Source organism: Malaclemys terrapin, chromosome 1 (assembly GCF_027887155.1).
Source record: "Malaclemys terrapin pileata isolate rMalTer1 chromosome 1, rMalTer1.hap1, whole genome shotgun sequence".
NCBI classification, from domain to species: domain Eukaryota; kingdom Metazoa; phylum Chordata; order Testudines; family Emydidae; genus Malaclemys; species Malaclemys terrapin.
In genome coordinates, this window is record NC_071505.1 from 325215654 (window position 1) to 325242297 (window position 26644).

Genomic DNA, 26644 nt, shown 5'->3' on the forward strand with positions numbered 1-26644 from the left:
TATCAGCATCCAGATGCTTATCTTCTGCCTAAACTCCAGAGCAATTAATGAAGCAGGACATGCCTGGGGGGGAACCTGATCCATTAGGTGTGCTCTGCTCCAATACAGATAGAGGAGGAGGCAGTGGTGGTATTCTTCCACTTTGTAACATTTAGCCTAGTAGTTAGAGCACTCCTTCAGCTGAGAGAGACCCAGATTCAGTTCCCCTCCTCTGCCTGACTGGGGGAGAAGATTTGAACACTCTCTAGGGAGAGTGCTTTAACCACTGAGATACAGAATGTTGTGAGGTGGGGCTTCCGTAATCTTTCTTGTTGAAGCTCTTCTGGTGTGTATAAATATTTAAAGAATCATTGGTCCAGAGAGAGAGAGAGAGAGAGGAAGACTCTGTAGCCTGGTGGTTAGAAGACCCAGGGTCCAGTCCTCCTCTTTAAATGACCATCCTGCATCCTAGGTGCATGCTCTAATCACTGAACTAACCTCCTGCGCTGGCCATTTTGTGTAGCGTGAGACAGGCACCTTACTCATTCTCACAATAAATGAGTTAGGCACTAAGCCACCTGATTGCAGGAGACAGGTTCCTAGCTGTCGGCCTTGTGTCCCTGCAGCCAAAAGTTATGTGCCTATTTCTGTAAGGAGGTGGGGCTTAGGCCACACCCCTCTCATCAGTGTCTCCCATTGGCTAGCTTACCTGGCTCGCCAGCCAATACACTGACTTTTTGTGGATCACATGCTGGGGAGCCTGTCTCATCCCATTCATTATTTAGGCACCTAGCTTAGTCTTTGTGGATCACAGATTGTTCCTGTGATTTTTCTAGGCACCTAAAAGGCAAAGCTGAGCACTGCAAGTCCCTCTGTAGATCTGGACCTGAGCTGCTTGGAGAGGAAGGTGTTGGCAAAAGGAGAAAATGCTGGAGTCAAGGACTACCCAGTGTTGCCAATGCTTGTGATTTCATTACAAGTCTCATCATGTTTGGTTTATGTCTTAAAGCTCTAACTTCTGGGCATACATGAGAATCTACTTTAAATTAAAAGCTGAAAGTAAGTTTCTAGCTCTCATGGTTGCAGAGAAAAGCTTGCCAACATCACTCAAGTGCACCCCACAAGGTTCAAAAGCCAGAAGATAAACAGTGAGAACTCAAGATGCATTATTTTTAAAATCGCATGATTTTTAATCCAATCCCATGTTTTTTGTGCCTGCCGCGTGATATTTGAGTGCTCCAGGTTGACAATACTGGCCACTCATCAGTTAAAAAGGGGATCAAATATAGAACTGAACTAAGGGAACTGTCCAAAAGTTAGAGAATTTCTGAGAAAAAACACAAAATGAAATGTATGAGACTAGAATGGTGTCCTGACTCCTGTGTTAGAATGAACTGTACAAGACTTCAGCATGGATCAGACATACTACTAAAGTCCCTTCTGCTCTGTAAAATGTTTCAATCAAGTCAGACACAACAGCGTTTGGTTTATCTTGACATGCTTCAACTTGTAGACAAGTGTGTATTTGGATCCATCTAAACATTATTCTTTAACTAATTTTGAAGGAGAGTGTAAACAGGACCCTTAATGATAGTCATCTCCATACGAAAGTACCAGTAAAACTAAACTGGAACTGCTTTTGACACTATAGGAATAATGCTCTTGGTCTATGAACAGACAATTTCATTGATTATTAGGCCCTCAACAAAGATCCACAACACAAACAATATTTAGTGTTAAGTATTTTATTTTAAAATGAGGAAACTAAATATTTTGAGTGTCCCCTGTATAAGTTAGTTACATTCAGTCAGCGTTTTCATGCACTTTTCAAGAAGTTAAAACACGTGTCTCAAAAGTTTAAAACAAACAGTAACTACCAATTTGTGCATAACCTGCTAGCTTACTTAACAGTTAATGTTCCAGCTTTCTCCTTGACTTGATATTAGTGTTTTGGACTTTAATTATAGTAGATCCTTGCTAATTTGCACTGATAAAGTGGAGACCCACTGCAAATTACTAAATTTACCAAAGCTCTAGCCTGCAGAACACCTCAAGTCCCATTCTATATAAGTGATAATATGTCAAAGTCTGAGTAAGTATATGGTCATTTATTTTGCAAAAAATAATGAAATCTTAATCATGAGATCTCCCTCTACAATATCACCCATTAACTCTTTTCTGAGAAGTGGGGAGAAACCACTTGTTTTGGGTGCAAGTATAAAGAATGCCGTCTCACAAAGAGGAAGTAAGTGAAATTCACATTCAGAAGTTTAAATAATGAGAATTTTTAAGAATCTGGCACAGAATTTGTGCAATTTTCTACAATTTCAAAAAGGTAGTGATATATGTCAGTTCTTCTAGCAATATCAAATGCAGTTTCATCCAAGTTATTTTTTAGGTTTGGTTTCACATAACGATTCATCAGCAGAAGTTCAAGTGTTTCTTTACTCCCTCTGTTTCCTGCAGCAAGATGCAATGGTGTCAGCAATCCATTTGTTTGAGCGTTGATATCTGCACCATGCTGAAGTAAAAACGAAGCCACTGTTGTATTGTTCCACTTACATGCACTATGTAGAGGCGTCCAGCCATCCACTGTCAGTGCATGGACATCTGCACCGTGGGCAATCAATTCACGCACAACATCTATATGTCCACTGTAGGCAGCTCGATGGAGGGGAGTGTACTGATCTTCGTCTTGGATGTTAACGGGAGCTAGCTTTTGAGAAAGGAGTCTCTGTACTGTGCTAAGCTATGTAAGAAAGACAGACAGCTTAATATACGCACACACACAAACTGTACTTTTAGACAGCAGTTTATGTAACAAGTGTAATTAAATCAGGTCAATTTATAGTCTGCTGATTTTAGTGCATATAGGATAAAGTACTATTTAATGGGAATGTTTTTGTCAAGAGTAACCATCTTCCCCTTCAGTCAAAACACAATTCAATTCATCTCCTGTATATACAGCATAGTTTTGAAGAAAAAAAAAGACCATGTTTGAGGTAAGAATTTTTTGGTTTGTTTTATCTTATGGATAAACAGGAATTGTCCCACTGGATCAGACCAGTAGTCTACTTAGTACAGCATCCTGTTTCTGGCCCCAGTCCAGGCAAGCATGTGCTTAAAGATACTTGCATCAGTCCCACTGACTTCAAGCAACCCCATCTCCAATTATGGAATAACTTACCCCAGGTTATTACTAACTTCCTTGATGTAATGCTTATTTTATGCCCTAAAGCACGAGATGTTATATTCCTTATTTTAAAAAGTTATCTTCTACAGCAGAACTGTTGATGGTCTTATCTATATAGTTGGATTCAAATTAAAATCTTTCATTGAATCCTACTCAACTCTTGGCCACAATCATAACCTGTAGAACTCTGCCACACGATAACTATATGCACAGTTACTTCTGGTAGTATTTAACCAACTTTACAGTTGGTAGAATACCATTTGTTAATGCACACATACCACATACAATGACAAAATCCCTCAAAAAATTATTCTCCAATTTATTGGAAGTAGTTAACCAGCTTCAGCTGACACACTGCGAACATATCGTTTGCAAGAGATGGACCTCATTTCGGCATTCAAAATTAGTGTACTTTGTTTTAATATGACATGCATTAAAGCAATACAATAGGATTAAGAGTGTACCTGTTGGGCTCATAATTTGTATTAAAATACCCAGAATGCTCTTTCAGTTCACAGTATTTTCAGATCAGTGTTAGTATTTGAGCTCTTGGTACAAATCAAGGCCTTGATCCTGCAAGCTGAGCTGCATGGAGAGACACCTGAACTTATTTGGAGCCTTGCTGACTTGAAAGGGAAGCCACCCCGGTGAATCTGCTTGCAGGACCTGGCCCCAAATGTTCTAGGTCCAATTAGCTGGGCTCCCAATATGCTTTGCAAAAATAGAACAATTATGGCTAGATTTTTGTTTTTTAAGCATAATCTGGGTACATACCAATTAAAGGTAATACAGTGAAAAAAAAATATATATATATATATATATATATATATATATATATATATATATATAGTGGATGAACTCCTTCTTACCCGATTTTTTTCAGCTGCCCAAAGCAGCAGTTTTTCTGGATTGTTTTCCATTTTTTTTTCTTGCATTTGGTACCACTCCTCACTTTTTTCCTCCTCTTCATCTTCCTCACCAGACTCTCCTGACCAAAGACTCTGAGTTCCTATAGGAATTAGATGTCTGTGTGTTTCCAACAATTCAAGTTGGTTAAAGTTCTCCGAAAATTCCAGTAATTCTTCTCTATCATCTTTTCTATCGTCAATATTTTTCTCATCTGATTTTCTGCTTTCATTCATTTTTAGTTAGCATCTGTAAATGTCAACTGTACAGAGTTAAATATTTTTTCTTCTGTTGCTGTCTTGCTTCTTTTCCGAGTCATTCAGCATTACCTCCTGCCAAACACACATACATAAATCATCAACAAAAGCTAAAACAAGGGTTGTGCCAATACCAGCAACACAATGAAACAATTTTCAAGAACCAATTTTAAGAATGCCAGTTTATGTACATTTTACCAAACTGGCTATGTAAACAGGAACTGTGTTAGCTGCAGGATTTTTCTATCAAAAAATATCACATATTTCCTATCAAACCCCCCCAGAAATAGAGTGCTTGTACACAGTAATTATGACATCTGCAAAAGTAATAGCGCAGCACTGAATGTGCATTTTGCATAATCTGAGTGGAATACCCTGCAGAAGCCAAATGGTTAACAGTGTTTAGAAATTTTATAATATCTATTTTCAACATTAGTTTTTGCTTCTGTTTTACTTTTGAGTTGTAACAATAATGTCTTATCTATACATTTCATCCAAAAGCCTGGGATAGCTTCAGGGTGCAGATGAGGTGAGAAAGAATGAGAACACTGGGCATTTCCTCTGTAAAGCACCACAGCTAGGAGAGAAACTCATGACAGGGGCAGAAAGGTAGCCCTGTGCTCAGCAGGATAGGATTTTTCTCTGTCAGTGATACTGTGGGAACTGTCTGAGCATGCAATCCTCAAAAGCATGCACTCAATTTAATGCATCAGCTCCCCTACCCCCATCCAAGAATGAGTTTATCCATCTTTAAAATTGAAAGAGAAGGGATGGAAGCCAAGGTCAGCCTCCTGCCCACTGTTGCCAGCTTCCTTTTGTCCCTTTCCTCTACCTATTCCCTGAGTCACCTGTCCCTTCTGGCTCCTGCTCCCAGGATGCAGCTGGTGCACAGCAGACGGGCTAGTTAGCATTGTACTCAGCAGGGTAGCTGGTCTGATACCACTTCCCCAAACAACGTACTCTCGTTCCACATCCCACTTTGTTCTGATGATGCAAAACACGTCTCAGGTGACTGGTAACCTGAGCTGGACTCTAGCCAGGTCACTGTGACATTCACAGTGCCATGAGATTTGTAATGACCTAGAGTAGCCAAGAGCTCAGGTTTACATGCCGTCCCACGGCCAACACCTCCAGACCCTCCCCGCCCCCCGCACTCTCCTGGGCTAGCAGGTGCAATACTGATGCCAGGGAACGAGCGCCACTTCTGGCAGCACTGAGCGCTCCTGCTAAGGGAAGGCCCCCAGCCAGGCACTGGCACCGGCACCGATCCCCCCGGGCGCTGCTGAGCTTCCGAGCTGTAACTGGGTCCCCCCCCCCGAGCGGCTACGGGGGCAAAAATACCTGCCCAGCCTCATACCCACCAGGGATTTCAGGGGCGGGGCCGGCTGGCGACGGTGGCACGGGACTCAGAACCACCGGCCCCTCCACATGCAAGTACACAGACGGAGCCCAGTATAACACTTCCGGTCCGCAGCTCCTCCCGGAAGTGGCCGTGACGCTACCTGTGATTGGTTCCAGTCTGACCAATTGCGTCCCCGCCTTGCCCCGGTCTCGCGGAGGAACGGGTAAGGCGGGAGCTGGTGGGTCGTTATCGCGAGAGGACACTACTCAGTCTATCCCCGCCCCTTCAGCGCTATGGAAACTGAAAGCGCGGCGAGGCCCGGCTGCTGACGCGGTAGGGCTGCCGGGTGAGGACCGCGCGGCGAAGCGGGGCTGAGTCGGGGCAGCAGCTTCCCCGGGGCTCAGGGGAGACGGGCCGGGCCCCCGTGCAGCCCGCAGCGCCCCGAGCCGCTCTGCGCAGCGGGTGGGTGGTTGTTCCCTCCACCTAGGGTGACCAGACAGCAAATGTGAAAAATCGGGACGGGGTGGGGGGTAATAGGAACCTATATAAGAAAAAGACCCAAAAATCGGGACTGTCCCTATAAAATCGGGGCATCTGGTCACCCTACCTCCACCCCCGTGCCGGGGCCCGGAGGGGAAGCCGCGGCGCGGGGTTTAGCTGATACCCGCGTGTTTGGATGCAAGCTTTGGCCTGCCGGGCACCGGATTGAACTGGGAACCGCCAGAGCTCGAGAGCCCCGTTGCTGGGGTGTAGCGGGGGGCTGTAGCGCATGCTAGTGGGTTACACAAGCACCCGGATCCCCAGCATCCAATGCTCCCTCTTGAGAGGGGTGGAATGGTTGCGCCTTCATTTGCTGGCCCCTCTGGTCCATTGGCCGTATCTCTGCCACTCAGATCTAGCTACAGCATCGCATGCGTCCTTCCTTGCTGGGGGCTGTGCGTCTGTCCGCTCCAATGCGTGTTTGCTCGCAGGCAGCCTGCCAGCATGGCCCCCTCGTGCGGGGAAGTTTGGGTGCCTGCTGATTAAGGGAGTCCTGTCTCACTGCTGTTCAGGTGCCGCGTCGTTACTTGAATTGCGAAGGATAGCTCTTCCAAAGCCCTGTTTCTGGGACAGCTTCTGTGCTATATACCTTTGAAAGGCCACTTTGGTGTGCAAGGGGCAGAAATAGAGATTCCTTTTCATAGGATATCAGGGTTGGGAGGGACCTCAGGAGGTCATCTAGTCCAACCCCCTGCTCAAAGCAGGACCAATCCCCAGACAGATTTTTGCCCCAGATCCCTAAATGTCCCCCTCAAGGATTGAACTCACAAACCTGGGTTAGTAGGCCAATGCTCAAACCACTGAGCTATTCCTTTTACCCCATATACTTGATTACATTGTGCAGCAGTGAAATGAAATGATAAACATTTTTTAAATTTTATATATAGAGATATCCCTATCTCATAGAATTGGAAGGGACCCCGAAAGGGCATCGAGTCCATCCTCCTGCTTTCACTAGCAGGGCCAAGTACTGATTTTGCCCCAGATGGCCCCCTCAAGGATTGAACTCACAACCCTGGATTTAGCAGGCCAATGCTCAAACCACTGAGTTATCACCTCCCTCCCCCCAAAAAACAAAAAAGTGTAATTTTCTTAAATACATCTGACTTTTTGTATTTTTAAAAAAGGAGCAGTACAACTATCTGTGCAAAACTGGGTAGGTGGCATGAACTCAGTTTATTATGCGCTTAATTGTAATCCATTTGTATTCATGTCTTTTAGACACTATTCTCTGTATTCAAAGCTAGAACTGAATTTTCTGCCTTGTACTGACCCATCAAGCTCTGTCCAGAACTGCTCAGTGAGGAGTACTAGCCACCTGGAGCCATTGTGAGTGCAGAGATGAGTCGCGTCAACTCAGGGTAAGCTCCTGTTTTTTTCAGGCCCATAACCTCCCTATGCAAACATTGCACATGTTTCTGTTCCATCTGAAAGGAAACAGTCAACTGGCAAGCTATTCAGTTTTTTAAAAAAATAATTAAATATAGTTTCAAGTACTTGATCTGCCTGTTTCTCTCAGACAATATTTGTGGTTTTATGAAGAAAATATTTTTTTTCTTTAGGATTAGAAGATCCTTCAAAGGGATCCACATGGGTGCAGCCCTGCATCTGCATGGATCCATTTGCAGGATCTAGCCCATAACCTCTTTTATTTACCATAATTTTAGGTGGTGTTTGAAACAGAAGTAGTTAAACATTTTGAGACAGACTTGATTTTTAAGATGATGGTGTGATGTTAACTCTACAAAATACAATGGTTTCTGTGCCAGACTGTTTGTGCATTTGGTGATTTTTGGCAAAACAGTTTATTGTATGATAGACTGTTGAAATAGCTGAATTCATAGTACAGTTTTCTATTTTTATTTTTTTAATTCGATTTAGGGATGAAGAAGATACCTTCAAAATCTTGGTTGCCACTGACATTCACCTTGGGTACTTGGAGAAGGATCCTGTGCGTGGAAATGATACGTTTGTAACTTTTGATGAAATTTTGAGACATGCTCAACAAAAAGAAGTAAGCAGCCTTTGGGAAAATAAGGTTATGAGACTGGACTTTGGATCCTTTCCAGAAAGTATTAGGAAGGTTGGCCCCAATCCTGTATCTGGATCTTGTGGAGCCCTTTGAAAATTGCAAGATTGCGGCCTTTTTTCTGAAGTAATTATAAGAAGGTTGCTCAATCTAAAGAGGGGTTTGAGCAAGAGTAGAAATGTAGCTGATGTTCAGTTCTTAGCAGCTAATATGGTACCTTAAATGTAATAATGAAAGTACTGGACAGTTTTCTTTTCAGGGACTCTGGTAGGACTGAACTGTTTATTTTGGAAATTGAGTGCATGATATTGGAATGAGCTCCATGAAGACAGACCCACATTGGTTTCAGTGGAGGTTGTTTGCAGGGGAGCTCATTGCAGGATTAAAAGTCAATGGAATTTAGGCTCTGGTGCCTCGTAAAATGGAAGTTAGGCTTACCCTCTATTCTTATGAGTGTAATAATTACCAGATATATCCAAATGTATATTTGTAATCCTGATGGAGCTGTTTTGTTGAGTATCCATTCATTTAACATGTATTCAGAAATTCAGATTGGTTGGGCATCCTTATAAAAATAATGCAAAGTGAATTAATAATGATTTCTTAGGGGTAGAGACAATAAATTTCCAGCTTCTCCCCTGTGAAATACTTAAACATTAAAAAAACTGGGGTGGAACACCTGTAAAATATTGTTGGCACCTTCCTTGTCATTGATTTTAAGAATTCTGTAGTGCTGCTTTGCAAAGTGTTGTATGCTTTTGTTGTTGTTGTGGTTTTGGGTTTTGTAAATTCAGATTGTCTTTTTAATTTTTCTGAATATTGTTAGATAATTTAACTATAAGCATTTTAGGTTTTATTTGTTTTACAATCTATAAATATGATATTAACTTAGAAGACCTGGTAAGAAATTCCATACACTTCAACATAAAATCAGTGTTTTACAAGAGCATGTAGGGAATTGCTTTTAAGATAATATAGAATACCACTTGACTATAACAAAGCTCTTGATCTGTGCAGGTGGATTTTATTTTATTAGGTGGGGATCTTTTTCATGAAAATAAACCTTCCAGAAAAACATTACACAACTGCATTGAATTATTAAGAAAATACTGCATGGGTGATCATCCTGTACAATTTGAAATTTTGAGTGACCAGTCAGTCAATTTTGGTTTTAGCAAGTAAGTATATTTTACTGTGATGAAATAACTACAGTATGTTGTGCAATTTGCTGGTTAGCTATTGTAAGCTGCCACTGCAGTAGATTTAAGAGTCTGATCCTGTAAGCGGCTTATGGGCAGACCTCCGCAAGTCAGTGGATTTCTGTGAACTTTCAGTAGTCCACTGTGTGGAGCAGGTTGCAGGATCCTCAGCCCATTTTCTGCGAAAATATTCTTATGAACTTTGTCACCATCTTTGGATGACTTTTCTAGGTGTATTGCATATCATATACATTCTGATATACGTAAGCCCAGTATTGGAAATATGATGTCCGTATACTCATTTGAATAGTCATTGAATACAATAGCACTGGTTGTATGAACTAAAATTATTTGTAGGATTAGGCCCCCATAATCCTATCTAGACTTTTGAGCTTTTAGAACTGAAAGATTTTAACATAAATTAAACTGCTCAAACTTTTGAAAACAAAATTCAGCTTTGGACAAAGACAAGGCATGAATTTTGAAAAGGAGATTTTTTTTTTTTTTTTTTTTAAATATTTAATGGAGAATGTATGAGACAATTTTTCAACATTAAATATAACCGTGTGTACCAGGTGAACACAGTGATGCGGTACAATGCAAATTCCCATCTGTATCCAAAGTCTTGTTTATCCAAAATTATGTAATGCCTTTCCTCCCCCACACTCCTGCCCGCTGTCTGTCTGTCTTAGCTATGTCTATGGCCTCCATCTGAAGAATTTGAGCACCTCACAGTTATTGTATTTATCCTCACAACACTCTTGTGAGATAAAGCAGTGCTATTATCCCCATTTCACAGGTAGGAAACAGGCACAGAAGCCCAAATCCTCAAAGGCATTTAGGCTCCACGATTTCAATGGAAGTTAAGGACCTGAATACCTTTTGAGGATCTGGGCCTAAGTGACTTGTCAACATCACCCAGGAAGTCTGTGGTGGAGTAGGAACCTGAACTCAGGTCTCCTAAGTCCCAAACTGGTGCCTTTAACCACTGCCCTTCCTCTTAGTCCCATTTAATTTAAATAAAATGAAACCTCATTTAATAATCACCTGCTTCAGAGTGTTGCTGAATGTTTCTTTATTAATGTTCATAAAATGCTTTAATATGCAATTGAAGTTTCTGTATAAGTTGTTGTTTTGATAAGAAACATTGTATCATGAATTTGTGTATGCAAAGAGCTTGTAAACAAATGTAAACTTTTTTCCTATTCAGATTTCCATGGGTGAACTACCAGGATGGGAATCTCAACATTTCTATTCCAGTTTTTAGTATTCATGGCAATCATGATGATCCCACAGGGGTAATTATTATAGTGATGACAAAAATTATACCATTGCACAAATACAAGTATTTTTTTTCCTTTGGGAACAGGTTACTAATATCAGTCACCCCATTTCACTTTTAAATTTCCTTTTTAATTAACTGGGTGCATTTTCCTTTGTTTTGCTCATGTCAGACTCAAACTGACATGTTAGGTTCTACATTCAATTATTAGGAGGGATGGGAAGAGAGGATATGGGACCATATGATCTGCCTATCTAATACCTTATTTTAGGGATTTCTAGAGCTAGAGAAGGGATAAAGACTTATTGCCCCCCCACAATGCAAGAGAAATTGAAAGGGTTTTCAAAATATTAGGTGTAGAAAAGTTCAAGATTTTTTTTTTATGTAAGAAAATGTCTTTTAATATCTTGAGTTTTAATTTCAGTCCTTTTCCATGCATTTAGATTATTTGTTAGCTGTATTTTTTTAAATTGATTTACGGCTTTAGTTACTTCTTCTGGTCTGTATGAAGGAAGCCATCATAATGTTGGTCAAATATTTTTAATTGTTGCTTAAAATAAAAAAAAACAGTCAAGTTATTAAAGTTTTAAAAAGCGCATAAGGCTCATGTTTTCAAACTACTGTTCATAAAGGTTTTCATTATGCATTTGACATGTGAATCTGTAATATAGGATTATTACTATTATTCACAACCTACAAAAAAAATGAACTATTTAATAACAGCAAAAATGTAACTTGGTAGTTCATACTGAGCAATCAATTTAGCTAAGCCAGATATCATTCAGACTTCCTTTTTACAATACTTAATAAACTATTACTATTTGTCTTGCATTGTTGAACAAATTTAGAAGTTGAATTTAAGTACAAATCCATTATCTTTCTGTTCCTTAATATTTTCAATAGGCAGATGCATTGTGTGCATTGGATATTTTAAGCAGTGCAGGATTGCTGAATCATTTTGGACGCTCATCATCTGTAGAGAAGATAGACATTAGTCCCATTTTACTCCACAAGGGAAGCACAAAAATTGCTCTATATGGATTAGGTAAGCTTCCTTTCTGTTCAGCTAGATATTTCAGAAGCATGTCTAGACCCTTCTTTATATCACAGAGCTCTATTTCCTTCCGTACTGAAGTTTATATTCTAACTTCATATAGAAGTAGTGAGCCAGGTAAAGAATCTTAGAATCAATATTTCTGAGGAAAGGTGTTACACATAGCTCAAAAGCATGTGTGCACATACTGCATCTCTTATCATGAGATGAACTTGCAAAAGTAGTATGTGACCTCCTGACCATGTGGTTCTATTTTTTTTGAAATTCTCTCTTAACAGGCTGTGTCATTGGCTTGTAGTTTGTTCACAGTACAGCATGTTTACTTACTGAGTGGAGCAGCCATGATCACTTTCTTACCCTACATTCTTTTCACAGGCTGCTTGTAAAGAGGCAAGTTTGATTTTTAGTTTGTCGTGGTTTATAAAACCCTTAATATGGTGCATATTCCATCTATACTTTTATGACTTCCTGTGAGTCCTGTTGAGGTTTGTATCTGTGCTCTTGACAGCAGCTATCTTTTAGGGATTCCACTATTGTGTCAGGAGTCAGCAAGTTAGATATGGTGGTATGTAGCATTTACTTGTTTATTACAATGGAATCTCTTGTTGTTGAATGAAACCCATTCCTCCCCATTTTTACCCCGACAACTCAACATTTTTTTTTTTTTTTAATAGTGCTTGTTTGAAATAGTGTTTTTGGCACAGACGCCTTTCTTGTCCTGTCCACCTAAGTTGCTGCATAAATAGCATCTGTCTCCGTCAATTCCTCACCACTTTTGAGAAACACCTGAAAGTTTTTCTCTTTCAGAGGTATTTTATGATAGATTTCAGCCTCAATACGTAGGACCCTTTTTCCTTCCTCTCATGTAGTGCTTTCTCTTTATTTCCTGGGTTTTTTGTTTAGATGGTAGTTTTCTTCACATGTTTTAAAATAATTGTATTACACTATATCATTGTGTAGTATCCATAACATGTTGGTATAAGACTCTTTTTAAAAAAAATTTGCACATCCTACCACCTGTACCTCTTGTTTAATATTAGAAGAGTCGTTTTTTCCCCCAAGTTATGATAGTAGAAAATGGAAATGTGATTATAAGTGTTGCTGGCAAAATAAGGTCGTAATTATAAGCAGAATTCACTGCAGATCAGGGTCTTTATATACAGAGGTATTTAATAAGTGTGGTGCTGCTTGAAATCTAGTGAAGCTAATGCTTCATATCACACACAACATATAAAGGTGTTAACAAAAACATTTAACTTTTAAGTAGATGTGCTTGCCAATAGTATTATTGATTAGCAATAATCTTTTTTTTATGTGCAAGTTAAAAGAAAAAAAACCAGCAGCTTTTCTTCCTTGGTGAAGAAGTACTTGCGTTCCTTCTAGAAATTATTATTACTTTTAAGGATTTTACTGAAGTGCCTTACTTGGTTTTTGTGGAGGAGATTTAGATGCAAAATTTTTTAATTATTTTGTGCTCCCCCCCTCTCCCCCCCCCAAAAAAAATTACATGTATATGTCTTACAAAACTTTTGGAAATGTGCAGTGCCTACTCCTGGGGGAATTCTGTGCCACTGTGCAATGCAGAATTTAATGTGTTTTGTGCAGGATTTCCTTTTCCCCACAGAAATAGGCTGCAGTGCTGCTGGCTGCCACTAGGGGCCACTGGACCCAGCGGGGCCCAGCTTGCACATAGAAGACACAGCCTGGGGGAGGGGGAGGGAGCTAGAGGGTTCCCGGCAGCTGCAGTTCCCAGCACGCTCTGAGGGAAGAAGACGGCTGTGTATAGTAAACTCCACACAAGCCAGCATGAGGCTGTTTCTCCTTCTGGATTAGGGCCGGCTCCAGGGTTTTTGCCGCCCCGAGCGGTGGGGGGGGGGAGGAAAGTCGCAAATGGCGGCAGGTCCTTCCCTCCGAGAGGGACAGGGACCCTCCGCTGAAGAGCCCGACGTGCCGCCCCTTCCCCTTGGCCGCCCCAAGCACCTGCTTGCTCAGCTGGTGCCTGGAGCTGGCCCTGCTCGGGATCCCTGGGTTTCTGAGGAGTAGGGGGGTTGGTGTCAGGGCGAGGGGGCCCCACAGCTGGGCTCTGATGGGGAGGGGTGTGGGGGTTTGGGCTGGGGGGAACCCACGCCTGGGCTCGGGGGGGGTGGGGGGAGAGGGTTGTGGGTGTCTGGCCCCCGGCTGGGCTCTGCAGGGGGTGGGGAGGGGCCCGAGAAACAGGAACTGGGTTGTCATAGGGGTTTCTTTCAATTCTGTTACTCTTGGGAGAATTTTTGTGTGTGTCTGTATTGTTACAGACATACTTGCTGACAAGTATTTTGAAATAAATTACCAAAACTGAAACTGGCATGATTATATGGTGTTATTTTGACAAATAAAATTTGCAGAATTCTAAAATATTGTGTGCAGAGTTTTTAAAATTTTGCTGCAGAATTTCCCCAGGAGTAAATTCCAAGCAGCCCTCAAGTACTGTATGTGGATTTATTGTTTCCATGATGTAAGGCATAATCTTTAAAATACGCACATCAAATGAAAAACATAAAAGCTTTACCAAAATAAATGATTTTAGGGCTTGATTCTGCTAGGTGCTGAGTGCCTCCAGCACCTAATCAAGTCAATTGGAACTAAGGTTACTCACTCCTGGCTACATTTGGCATTTAGAGCACTCCACCTTTCAGGATCAAACCCATGAAGAAAATAGGTTGGTTTAATAGATGGCCATTGTTTGCAAACGGAGCAGTTTTTTGGGTCTACTTCACTGCTTCCCCATATGTAGTCAATTTTTGTTTAGCCTTTTCACATACAACCAAAAGGGAGAGAGACGTGCATATTATATATATAAATAAAAAAAATAGGGCTGTCACGCAATGAAACTGATTAGTCGTGTGATGAAACAATAATAGAATACCATTTATTTAAATATTTTTGGATGTTTTCTGCATTTTCAAATATTGATTTAAATTACATCACAGTATACAAAGTGTACAGTGCTCATTTTATATTTATTTTTGATTACAAATATTTGCACTGTAAAAAACAAAAGAAATAGTATATTTCAATTCACCTAATACAAGTACTGTAGTGAAATCTGTTTATAATGAAAGTTGAATTTACAAATGTAGAGTTATGTACAAAAAATAAGTGCATTCAAAAATAAAACAATGTAAAACTTTAGAACCTACAAGTCCACTCAGTCCTACGTCAGCCAGTCACTCAAACAAACAAGTTTGGTTACAATTTGCAGGAGATAATACTGCTCCTGTCTTGTTTACAATGTCACCTGAAAGTGAGAACAGGCATTTGCATGGCACTGTTGTAGCTGGCATCGCAAGATATTTATGTGCCAGATGCGCTAAATATGTCCCTTCATGCTTCAGCCACCACTCCAGAGGACATGCGTCCATGTTGATGACAGGTTCTGCTCGATAACCATCCAAAGCAGAGTGGACCAATGCATGTTCATTTTCATCATCTGAGTCAGCTACCACCAGCAGAAGGTTGACTTTTCTATTTTGGTGGTTCGGGTTCTGTAGTTTCCGCATCAGAGTGTTGCTCTTTTTAGACATGTGAAGGCATTTTCCACACCTCATCCCTCTCAGATTTTGGAAGGCACTTGAGATTCTTAAATCTTGGGTTGACTGCTGTATCTATCTTTAGAAATCTCACATTGGTACGTTTTGTCAAATCTGCTGTGAAATGTTTGTTTTAAGAATACTGTGTTGGATCATCATCCGAGACTGCTATAACATGAAATATGTGGCAGAATGCGGGTAAAACAGAGCAGGGGACATACAGTTCTCCTCCAAGGAGTTGAGTTACAAATTCAATTAACATTTTTTTAACAAGTGTCATCAGCATGGAAGCATGTCCTCTGGAATGGTGGCTGAAGCATGAAGAGGCATATGAATGCTTAGCGTATCTGGCACGTAAATACCTTGCAATGCCGTTTACAAAAATGCCAGGCAAATGTCTGTTCTCACCTTCTGGTGACATTGTAAATAAGAGGGCAGCATTAGCTCCTGTAAATGTAAGCAAACTTGTTTGTCTTAGCAATTGTCTGAACAAGAAGTAGGACTAAATGGACTTGTAGGCTCTGAAGTTTTACATTTTGTTTTTGAGTGCAGTTATGTAACCAAAAAAAAAAAAATCTACATTTGTAAATTGCACTTTCACGACAGAGATTGCACTACAGTACTCATATGAGGTGAATTGAAAAATACTATTTCTTTTGTTTTTACAGTGCCAATATTTGTAATCAAAAATAATATACGCTTTGATTTCAATTACAACACAGCATACAATATACATGAAAATATAGAAAAACATCCAAAATATTTAATAAATTTAAATTGGAAGTCTATTAACAGTATGATTAATTGCAATTAATTTTTTAATTACGTTACCGGTAATCGCATGAGTTAACTGTGTGATTAATCACAGCCCTAATATAAAAATAAATAAATAAAAATTAAAAATAATAATATTTAAAAAAAATAAACTTGATTGTAAACCCTGATAATTGGCAGGGGGACTCAAGGGCAGGTGTAATACCTGCTGGCATTAATTTCAACTTTTTTTTTTTTTTTAAAGGACTAGATTTCAGGTTGATGAGTTCCCATTTTAGAGACAGAGTATGTTAAATAATAAAATTACCTTGATCAAATCCGTGTTAGTGCCTCAGGGTTCTTTAACAATGTTGCCACACAACTTCACTTTACAATGTTTTTGCTGATAAAACATAATTTATTGTACAGTAACATTGATTAACATTTTGCCATGGACATTCCAGGATCTATACCAGATGAGAGACTATATCGAATGTTTGTCAATAAGCAGGTAACCATGCTGAGACCAAAGGAAGATGAGGATAATTGGTTTAATTTGTTTGTAATTCATCAGAACAGGTAACAGTATTGACTGGATCGTGATTTTTTCTCTTCCCCCCCCCCCCCCCCCCATGTAGATGTACGGTTTTGTGCAACTTTCTCGCTCAGGGGTGTGAGAAAACACCCCGCTGAGCGCAGCAAGTTTCAGCGCTGTAAAGCACCAGTGTAGGCTGTGCACCAGTGCTGGGAGCCGCGCCCCTCGTGGAGGTGGTTTTTTAGAGTGCTGGGAGAGCTCTCTTCCAGCGCTCTGCCATGACCACACAAGCCATGTTAAAGCGCTGCCACTGTAGACTAGCCCTAAGACTGTTGGATATTAGGTGCATCAAGAAAGTGGAATATGTCAATTCTTTCTGTAACAACCCTGTCCAGCTGATCTGATTACAGAAAAGACATATGGAAAGAAGGGTGGAGTAAAGGAGTTCACACTTGGCGGAAAGGGTGACCTCTGAATAAAGAGGTTGAAAACAGCACAGCTTCAATAATTGGGTTTCCGGAGAGGGTGCAGTTTGTCACAAAACAACTGTGAATTGTCTACTCTGTACTACTTCAGTGTGTGTGAGGAGAAATATGAGTTTATAAATGTGCATGTTATAACAACTCAGCCACTGATTGATTATAGTACAGATCGGCACACAAACTATAAGCAAGTTGGGTTTGCAAGTCCCACGTTTTCCTTTGCACTTTCCAACATTTTAAAAATCTACCTTGGCAAAGAGTATTGTACATGCTTGTACTGTTTCACATATGTTATTTTCCCAGAAGTGTTAACAGGCAAAGAGTGAAAATCACAATATTGTCATCAGTTTTGCTCTGCATCTGTTCAGGAAAGAGTTTGTGAAGGTGTCACAGATACTTCCAGGAAAAAGATGGGGAGGCAAAAGTCTGGGAATGTTGTAGACAGAGCACCATCAGATAGTGCTCATTACTGACCTCATCCAGCTGGCTGAAGGAGCAGCAATAACTGTGGGTCCCCATTTTAGAGGGAAAAAAAGTAAAGGGGAGTGGGAAGTGAGGATTAAATTTTTAGGGTTAATCCTAAATAGAGAGAAATGGAGGAATTTTTTTCTTTAAACAGAGGCTGTAACAAAAAGACTTGAGAGATGGGAAAGAGCTTCATGTGGAGGAAAAGTCAGCATGCAAGCCAAGTGAAAGGAGAAAGGAATCAGGGGGTAGGGAGGGAGAAGAGCCCACATCAAAGCCGGGGTACGAGGGAGAAAATAGAAGTAAATAAGCTTGTTAGAACAGAAATGGTATTTGAGTTTTTTAGCTACCTTCTTACTAGTGAGGAAAAATAACCTCTATTAAAAACCAAGCAAAATTGTATTTCTGTTAACTCAGCATTTGAATAATAACTCATATCTGTGCAAGGAATAAAAAGGAGGAATATTTATTGTCCACGTGCATGTGAAATATGTGCATTGCCAAATATTGTAAAAATCCAAACCAAATTTAACTGTAATATTGGTTATTATTTAAATTAGTGCTTTACAACTGTTCTCTCTCCCTACCCTCCACTCCCCCAAAACAGTCAAAATTGTACTTTGTTCTAATTCTCTTCCTTTTCTTTGAAACAGGAGTAAACATGGAGCCACCAATTACATTCCAGAGCAGTTTTTAGATGACTTTATTGACCTTGTTATTTGGGGTCACGAACATGAATGTAAAATAGCTCCAACCCGAAATGAACAGCAACTTTTCTATGTATCTCAGCCTGGAAGTTCAGTGGTTACTTCTCTGTCGCCAGGGGAAGCTATAAAAAAGTATGTGTTTTCTTGAGTTTTGTTCTAATATTTTTCTCACATGCTGTGTTGAGCAGGACATCTCCTACACCAGGGGTGCGGACCTTGGGGTGGGGCCAGAAATGAGGAGTTCAGGGTGCGGGAGGGGGCTCCGGGCTGGGGCGGGGGGTTGGGGTGCGGGAGAGGGATCGGGGGTTGGGGCATGGGAGGAGGTCAGGGGTGCAGGCTCCAGGCGGCGCTTACCTGAAGCAGCTCCTGGAAGCAGTGGCATGTCCCCGCTTCGGCTCCTGTGCGGAGGTGAGGCCAGGCTGTTTTGTGCACTGCCCCGTCCGCAGATTCTGCCCCTGCAGCTCCCTTTAGCCACGGTTCCTGGCCAATGGGAGCTGCAGGGGTGGTGCTTGGGGTGGAGGCAGCGCACGCAGCCCCCTGGCTACTTCTAAGCTTAGGAGCCGGAAGGAGGATATGCTGCTGCTGCTTCTGGGAGCCTCGTTGTGCGCGTGGGGAGCAGCCTCTGACCCCGCTCCCGGGCTGGAGCGTGGGAGCAGGGCAGGCCCCAGACCCCGCTCCAGCAGAAGCTCAAGGACTGGATGTGGCTCGTGGGCCGTAGTTTGCCCATCCCTGTCCTACACAGAAGATAAATTTATTGAAATATGAGGGAATGGATTGGGATATAGTGTAGTTCTGTCTGACAATTTATTACATAGTGTAATCAGCCAAAGGGTTAAAATCAGTATTTTATGATAACTTAGCCTTGGCTTCTTTAAGCTAAATTCAGCCTTGTAAGTAGGTACAACTCTGTTCACTTAGGTGGAGTTAGCCTGGAAAAATGAAGGGGGTCCTTGCATCCTGTCTACTTCCACACGTGCACACGCTCTCATATAATGACACGGTGCAGAATGAAGGAGAGTTTTGATTTGAATTCTGTGACTTATCTGTCCTCATTTCCAAAATTATTTATCTAATTCCAGGCACATTGGTTTGCTGCACATTAAAGGCAAAAAAATGAATATGGAGAAGATTCCTCTTGAAACAGTACGAAGTTTCTACATAGAGGACATTGTTCTTGCTGATCATCCAGACATTTTTAATCCAGACAATCCAAAAGTAACACAAGCAGTACAAGCATTCTGTATAGAAAAGGTAACTGCCTTGTACTTGAACTGTAGGAAGAGAATGTGATCTTGTAGTAAGCATAGGACTGGAAATTGAAACACCTTCATTTTCTCCCCATGTATGCTGCCAACATGCTGGTGCCTGGGGAAAGTCTCTTCATTACTCTGTCTCTCAATACTGGCCACCCCGTCCCTTCCTTCTAATCGCCCGTCAAGTGAAGGATCACAGTTTATCTAATACCGAAGTATTCACATATTATAGAACTTCATAATATTTAATATGGCACTGAACTACCTAATGAAAATCTGAGAAGGCTTGTTAGCTACTAGCAGGAAACTTAATTCTAATACCACAGCCTTTCTTTGTTGTGATCGAGTCTTTGTGTTTCACACACTTTTGGCCAAATTCTGCCATCTCTTATGCATATGTGCATAAGCTCTTTATTACTTAGACACTTTTTTCCCCCCAACACATTTAGTTTTAGACAATGCTGGAAAGGTCCAAGTAGCTACAACCAGAGAAAGTAATAGGTGCTGAAGAGTCACTTTTATATCTACCCCTTTACTGCTTGTACTTCTCAGGTTGAAACACTGCTGGATAATGCGGAAAGAGAGCGTCTGGGAAATCCACGCCAGCCAGAAAAACCTCTCATAAGATTACGAGTAAGACTTAGTTGCTTTATTTTAAAACTCTTGTTGACTTGATTACTTTATGCTACATGTTCTTTACAAGTTTTATATTTAATAATTTATCTGCTCATACACAATTTAAATTTTGTTGTTTTGTTTTAAATCCCACCCTCACTGTACATGTACCATGAGCCTTTGTGGCATGATCAGTACTTTCCAGCAGGCGATTGTATGGGATTCCCTTCGGTGCATGCCACTGCTCCTCCTTTATTGGTTGGTGGGATAGAACGTGTTATCAGATATTAAAGAATGTGATGATGTTCTTTACAGAGGCATACATGCCACCTTTGCAGCACTCCCAGACATAGGAGTCAGAGACTGGATTGGTAATTAAGCATATGGTGTTAACATTAGCATTAGCACCTGACTGGCTCATTGTTCAAACTTTTATTTAAAAAATAATAAAAGAGAGCGAGAAAGAAACTGATGCATCTTAGACTATTTGAAGCGCTTGGTTTCCTTGCCTCTATCCCAAATTTCATCTTTTGACATTCTCATTTTAGGTTGATTACAGTGGAGGTTTTGAACCATTCAGTATTCACCGTTTCAGTCAGAAGTTCATGGAAAGGACAGCTAACCCAAAGGACATTATACACTTTTTCAGACATCGTGAACAAAAAGAGAAAAATGGTAAAAACAAAATTTGTCAGTTAAAAGTAACATGGGAATTTTATTTAACCAATATTTTTAGGGGTTCGCTACCTGTGTAAAATATGTAATTAACAGAGACAGTATTATTATTTGCTTTACCATTAGCACCTAGAACCTTAGTCAAGGACCAAGACCCTAACAATAGAAATCTGCAAGGACCCCTCCAAATCCATACAATTTTTGCAGGAGTATGTGTTCTTTTTGTTGTTGTTTTAAATCTTGGTGTTCAGACAGCACCCTCTCTCAACAGTTTACAGACGGTGACTTCATGGCCTCAGAGTACCTTTCTGAACTGTGTGTTTAATGCTGTGCATAAAACTGCATCACAGTTGGGTTCTCAAAAAGTGGACATATGAAGAGGTCAAGTAGCAGTTCTTATATGATTTAAAAGCATCCATGGGGCTATAAAAACTTTGGAGAGTTGGGTTTTTCAGTGATTTCTTTCCTTGAGACATGTCAGCACATTTACCCATTTGACAAGGAGTTTGTCCTGACTTCAGAACATCTGAGCACCATTGGGGGTCGGAAATAGCCTTATTATCCACATACAAACTTCCTTACCCTTTATAAGTCAGTGCTCACATGGAGGATATCAGAACTTCTTCTCTCTTCCCTTCCTGGCTGCATCCATTTACTTAGTACATTCATGCTTAAGACATATTCATCTAAAAGTTGTAGGAAAAATTTGCTGAGGTATATTTGACTTCTCTGAAAACCCAATAGCTAAATCTTTGCCTAAAATCCCAATCTGAAATGGTGCCATGTTTTTCTTTTTGGATTTAGTAAGAATCAGAATGCTTGATGTGGAATAGTGTGATCTATTTGCCTTAATCCATTACCAGATTATCCTATTCCAGGTGCCTTCTATCAGAGTGTTCTTGCCATTAAAATAACAGGCATTTGTCACAGTGAAAATCCTACTATGCCCAGAATTTTTAATAACTGGTTAATGGTTGTTGACAATTTTGTCCTAATGAATCCCTAATGGTCACTAATGAAGATGTGGTTTGCATAAGAACATGCTGTGCTGATCTAATGGACTTCTAATGTAGTACATTAGTGCTTTATAAGTAATTTAATTCCATTGACAGGTATGTATACAGCGGCACTTGAATTAAGATGAAAACATTATGCTTCACGATTAGTAAACACACTTAAAAAGCTCTTAACTAAATTTGAATTAGGTTGCTGTTCTTCTGGGTGGGATTGTTTGATTTAATTGAGCACATAATTTATTTACAAAAAGAAGAACAGGAGTACTTGTGGCACCTTAGAGACTAACAAATTTATTAGAGCATAAGCTTTCGTGGAACTATAGCCCACTTCTTCGGATGCATACAGAATGGAACATATATTGAGGAGATATATATACACACATACAGAGAGCATAAACAGGTGGGAGTTGTCTTACCAACTCTGAGAGGCCAATTAATTAAGAGAAAAAAAACTTTTGAAGTGATAATCAAGATAGCCCAGTACAGACAGTTTGATAAGAAGTGTGAGCATACTTACAAGGGGAGATGGCTGAGCCATTACAAACATTGATTCTATCTCCCCTTGTAAGTATGCTCACACTTCTTATCAAACTGTCTGTACTGGGCTATCTTGAAGTCCAGGGTCCATATTTCTTTCATATTTCCATCTGATTACTGTAATGTATTCTAACCTTCAGAAACTCAAGCTAATGAAGAATGTGGTGACCCATTTATTATGCAGAGCTTCACATTGGGAGCATGTTACACCAGTGCTCTGGTATCTGACTGGCTATCAGTAAGTTTCTAAGTGCAGTACAAAGCATTGTTTTTAACCTGTAGGGCCTTAACTGCAAGCTTAGGACCTGCCTGCTTGAGACACCCATCTCTCTCTCCATGTCCTCCTGCTGCATTTGAAATTGGCAAAGACATTTGAGCATTAGCTCCTTCAGTGTAAGAGAGGGCGCTGCTGACATGGCGTTCTCCATGAAGGGCCTTTGATTTTGAAATTTGCTCTCCTTTTGATCTATCAGAGCCCAGTTTATGTTGCTCAGTCCCTGTCTTCTTCCAGGCATTTAGGAGGCATTATTATGCCTTTTACAGATGAAATGCTATTTGGACATATTTGTATATTTATTATTGGAGTAGAATGAGTAGTCAGGGTATTTATTGTGGAAAATTTCAGTTATAGAAGAACTCCTAGACTGGTGGCCAGTGCTGTTGCAAGAGTCTTATTTTCAACAATTTTCAATTGTTATTACCTTTTGTATTATAATAAATCAGGGTTATGTTAGTAGCTTTTAACACCTAAATTGATGTGTGAAGACAAATCTATTAAAATAAGAACCCATTTATCTCTTTTCTAGAAGATGAGATTAATTTTGGAAAGCTCATTAGAAGACCTGCTTCGGAGGGGACAACCCTGAGAGTGGAAGACCTCGTGAAGCAATATTTCCAGACAGCAGAGAAGGTAACTTTATTGTTGTGTCTTTATGTCCTTGGTGCATTTATGAAATCACACATTTGATTGCTGTGGTGGTAGAGTTTTTTTCCTATGGAGGTTTGACAGGGCTCTGTCCTTAGTGCCCCTTCTTGTCTCTCTCTACATCTTATCTTTGGGTAATCTCATCTGCAAACACAAATTCAGTTACCCTCTCTGTACTGACAACTCTCTTGTCTCTTTCTGTCCAAACTGAAATGTCTGCATCTCTCTGACATCTCCTCTTCATGGATATCTGGCTCAACGTGGCTTAAACTGAGCTCCTAAACTCTCCCTCCCGCCCCTCAACTTCCTTTCTTGATCACTGTGGACAGTGCCAGCATCCTGCGTGTCCTCAGGCCCATAACCTGGGTGTCCTGTTTGACTCGGCTCTCACTCTCTATGTGCTCACATACAGGCTTAGCATCTCTTAAGATAAGCTTTCTAATCCATCCACACATCTAAAATTCTTGTCCAGGCTCTCATCATCAATAGCTTTCTCTTTGGTCTTGACAAATGCAGTCTTTCTCATTCAGAATGATGCTACTGAGATCATTTTCCAAGCCTGTTGCTTTGACCATGTCACCCCTCTTTTTGCATCCCTCCACTGGCTCACCCCTTTCTCTGGTGCATCAAGCATAAGCTGCTTGTCTTAATTTTCAAGGCCCTTCATGGTCTATCCCCATCCTGCCTATCATCTCTTATTGGCTACTGAGATGTTAATTCTCTTGCTTCAGATCAGCCCGTGGCACCAACCTCCATCTCCCACTTCGTGCTTTCTCTCACGCTGCCTCTCACGCTTGGCAGGAGCTCCCAATAAATATCCACAAAACTAACGACTTATCCTCCTTCAAAAACCTCTTCAAAATTCTCCTTTCCCAGGATGCCAACAAAAAACTTAACGGTTAGTCCCTGTGCTGAGCCTATCATGCTGACCAGTATTGGCTCATTGTTTCTTTGTATTCTGTCTATATCCATTTCTTATCTTATACTTAGATTGTAAGCTCTTTGTGGCAGGGACTGTCTTTTTTTGTTAGTTGGTTTGTATGTCCCTAATATATTCATATTTCTGCCTGCCTGCCTGAAATGAGTATAAATGGTAGGGCTGTCATGTGGCTTAACAAAATTAATTGCATGATTAAACAATAATAAAATACCATCTATTTAAATATTTTTGGATGTTTTCTACATTTTCAAATATATTGATTTCAATTACAACACAGAATACAAAGTCTACACTGCTCACTTTATATTTAGTTTTGTTTACAAGTATTTGCACTGTAAAAAAAACAAAATAATATTTTTCAATTCACCTAATACAAGTACTACTTGAAAGTTGCACTTACAAATGTAGAATTATGTAAAACAAAAAAAAACCACTGCATTCAAACATAAAACTGTAAAATTTTAGAGCTTACAACTCCACTCAGTCCTACTTCTTGTTCAACCAATCGCTCAGACAAACAAGTTTGTTTACATTTGCAGGAGATAATGCTGCCCGCTTCTTGTTTACAATGTCACCTGAAAGTGAGACTAGGCATTCGCATAGCACTGTTGTAGCCGGCGTCGCAAGATACTTATGTGCGAGATGCGCTAAAGATTCATATGTCCCTTCATGCTTCAACCACCATTCCAGGAGACGTGTCCATGCTGATGACGGGTTCAGCTCGATAACAATCCAAAGCAGTGCGGATCGACGCTTGTTCATTTTCTTTATCTAAGTCAGATGCCACAAGCAGATGGTTGATTTTCTTTTTTGTTGTTTCTGTAGTTTCCGCATCAGAGAGTGTTGCTCTTTTAAGACTTCTAAAAGCATGCTCCACACCTCATAGCTCTCAGATTTTGGATGGCACTTCAGATTCTTAGACCTTGGGGTGAGTGCTGTAGCTCTCTTTAGAAATCTCACATTGGTACCTTCTTTGCGTTTTGTGAAATCTGCAGTGAAAGTGTTCAAAAAATGAACATGTGCTGGGTCATCTTCTGAGACTACTATAACATGAAATATATGGCAGAATGTGGGTAAAACGGAGCAGGGGACATACAGTTCTCCCCCAAGAAGTTCAGTCACAAATTTAATTAACACATTATGTTTTTTTAACAAGCGTCATCAGCATGGAAGCATGTCCTCTGGAATGGTGGCCGAAGGGGCATATGAATGTTTAGCGTATCTGGCACATAAATACCTTGCAATGCCATCTACAAAAGTGCCATGCAAATGCCTGTTCTCACTTTCTGGTGACGTAAATAAGAAGAGGACAGCATTATCTCCTGTAAATGTAAACAAACTTGTTTGACTTAGCAATTGTCTAAACAAGAAGTAGGACTGAGTGGACTTGTAGTCTCTGAAGCTTTACATTGTTTTGTTTGAGTGCAGTTATGTAACAAGAAAAAAATCTACATTTGTAAGTTGCACTTTCAGAGATTGCACTATAGTGAGGTGAATTGAAAAAATATTTCTTATATTTTTTACAGTGCAAATATTTGTAATAAAAAAATATACACTTTGATTTCCGTTACAACACAGAATATATATGAAAATGTAGAAAAAAATCCAAAATATTTAATAAATTTCAATTGGTATTCTGTTGTTTAACAGTGTGATTAAAACCACGATTAATCACGATTAATTTTTTTAATTGCAATTAATTTTTTTGAGTTAATCGCGTGTGTTAACTGCGATGAATCGACAGCCCTAATAATATCCATTTCGTATTAAACATTTTTTGAACTAACTAAATGTTGATAATGTACTCTAAATTAAGCACAATCAAGCTAATCACTACCAGATTTTGAGGAAAAATAACATGGTTAATAAAGCAGCTTTTATTCCCCCTCGCTCAAGTCTAAACTATAAGTTGCATTAGGTCAAACTCTTACTAAGATGCTAATGATTTACATTTTCTTTTTCCAGAGGACATTCATGTGTGTAAAACTTAGGAAAATAGTTCCACTAATGTGAATAAGAGTTAGAGTTGGCAGGATTAGGCCCATATGTCCTGATTCTATGAAATGCTGAGGAGTTTGAAGGACTTGGGTCTTTAGAGACTCCCAGTGGTGTTAATTCAAGTAGCCACAGGGTACTCTGACAGAACTTTATGAGATGAAAGGGAAAGAAAAAAAGATGCAGTTTTCTGCATTTATCACAGTGTTGGAAGTTTTTTAATGTCCTGTTATAACAGCTTGCTATTGCATTAGTTTTCTTTAATTACAGTAATAGCTTTTCCATTTTGTGACAGAATTCCTGCTAATACGTTTATATAAGAATTTACTGACTGTCAAAAATACTTCCTTAAAAAAAAGACAGTTTTAAGTGTAATGCCGATGCATTTGCTTCATG

The 26644-nt window shown here is 40.1% G+C and overlaps 2 protein-coding genes across 6 annotated transcripts in view; one reads left to right on the forward strand and one right to left on the reverse strand.

Moving 5' to 3' along the window:
* Positions 1 to 1708: 1708 nt before the first annotated feature.
* On the reverse strand, positions 1709 to 5802 carry ANKRD49 (ankyrin repeat domain 49). Of its 2 annotated transcripts, none has more exons than XM_054017020.1 (3): positions 5697 to 5802; positions 4042 to 4410; positions 1709 to 2728 (listed from the first exon to the last, which is right to left on the reverse strand). In XM_054017020.1, the coding sequence occupies exons 2-3, from the start codon at positions 4312 to 4314 to the stop codon at positions 2267 to 2269; spliced, it is 735 nt and encodes a 244-aa protein (XP_053872995.1). In that variant the 5' UTR covers positions 4315 to 4410; positions 5697 to 5802; the 3' UTR covers positions 1709 to 2266. The 2 variants fall into 2 exon arrangements, with proteins under 2 accessions (XP_053872995.1, XP_053872985.1); XM_054017010.1 differs by having other exon boundaries at positions 5677 to 5802.
* A 137-nt stretch (positions 5803 to 5939) lies between these two features.
* The window catches only part of MRE11 (MRE11 homolog, double strand break repair nuclease), a 43053-nt gene continuing 22348 nt past the window's right edge, over positions 5940 to 26644 (forward strand). For 2 of the 4 annotated variants that reach the window (XR_008443523.1, XM_054015630.1), the window contains exons 1-12: positions 5940 to 6023; positions 7439 to 7578; positions 8099 to 8231; positions 9264 to 9424; positions 10656 to 10743; positions 11631 to 11772; positions 16568 to 16682; positions 18239 to 18424; positions 19372 to 19543; positions 20098 to 20178; positions 20709 to 20835; positions 23195 to 23298. Coding sequence is in view for 3 of the 4 variants with exons in the window: in XM_054015630.1 (XP_053871605.1) it covers positions 7559 to 7578; positions 8099 to 8231; positions 9264 to 9424; positions 10656 to 10743; positions 11631 to 11772; positions 16568 to 16682; positions 18239 to 18424; positions 19372 to 19543; positions 20098 to 20178; positions 20709 to 20835; positions 23195 to 23298 (1329 nt within the window). In the remaining variant the exon portion in view is untranslated. The other 2 variants (XM_054015632.1, XM_054015631.1) reach the window with 2 other exon arrangements.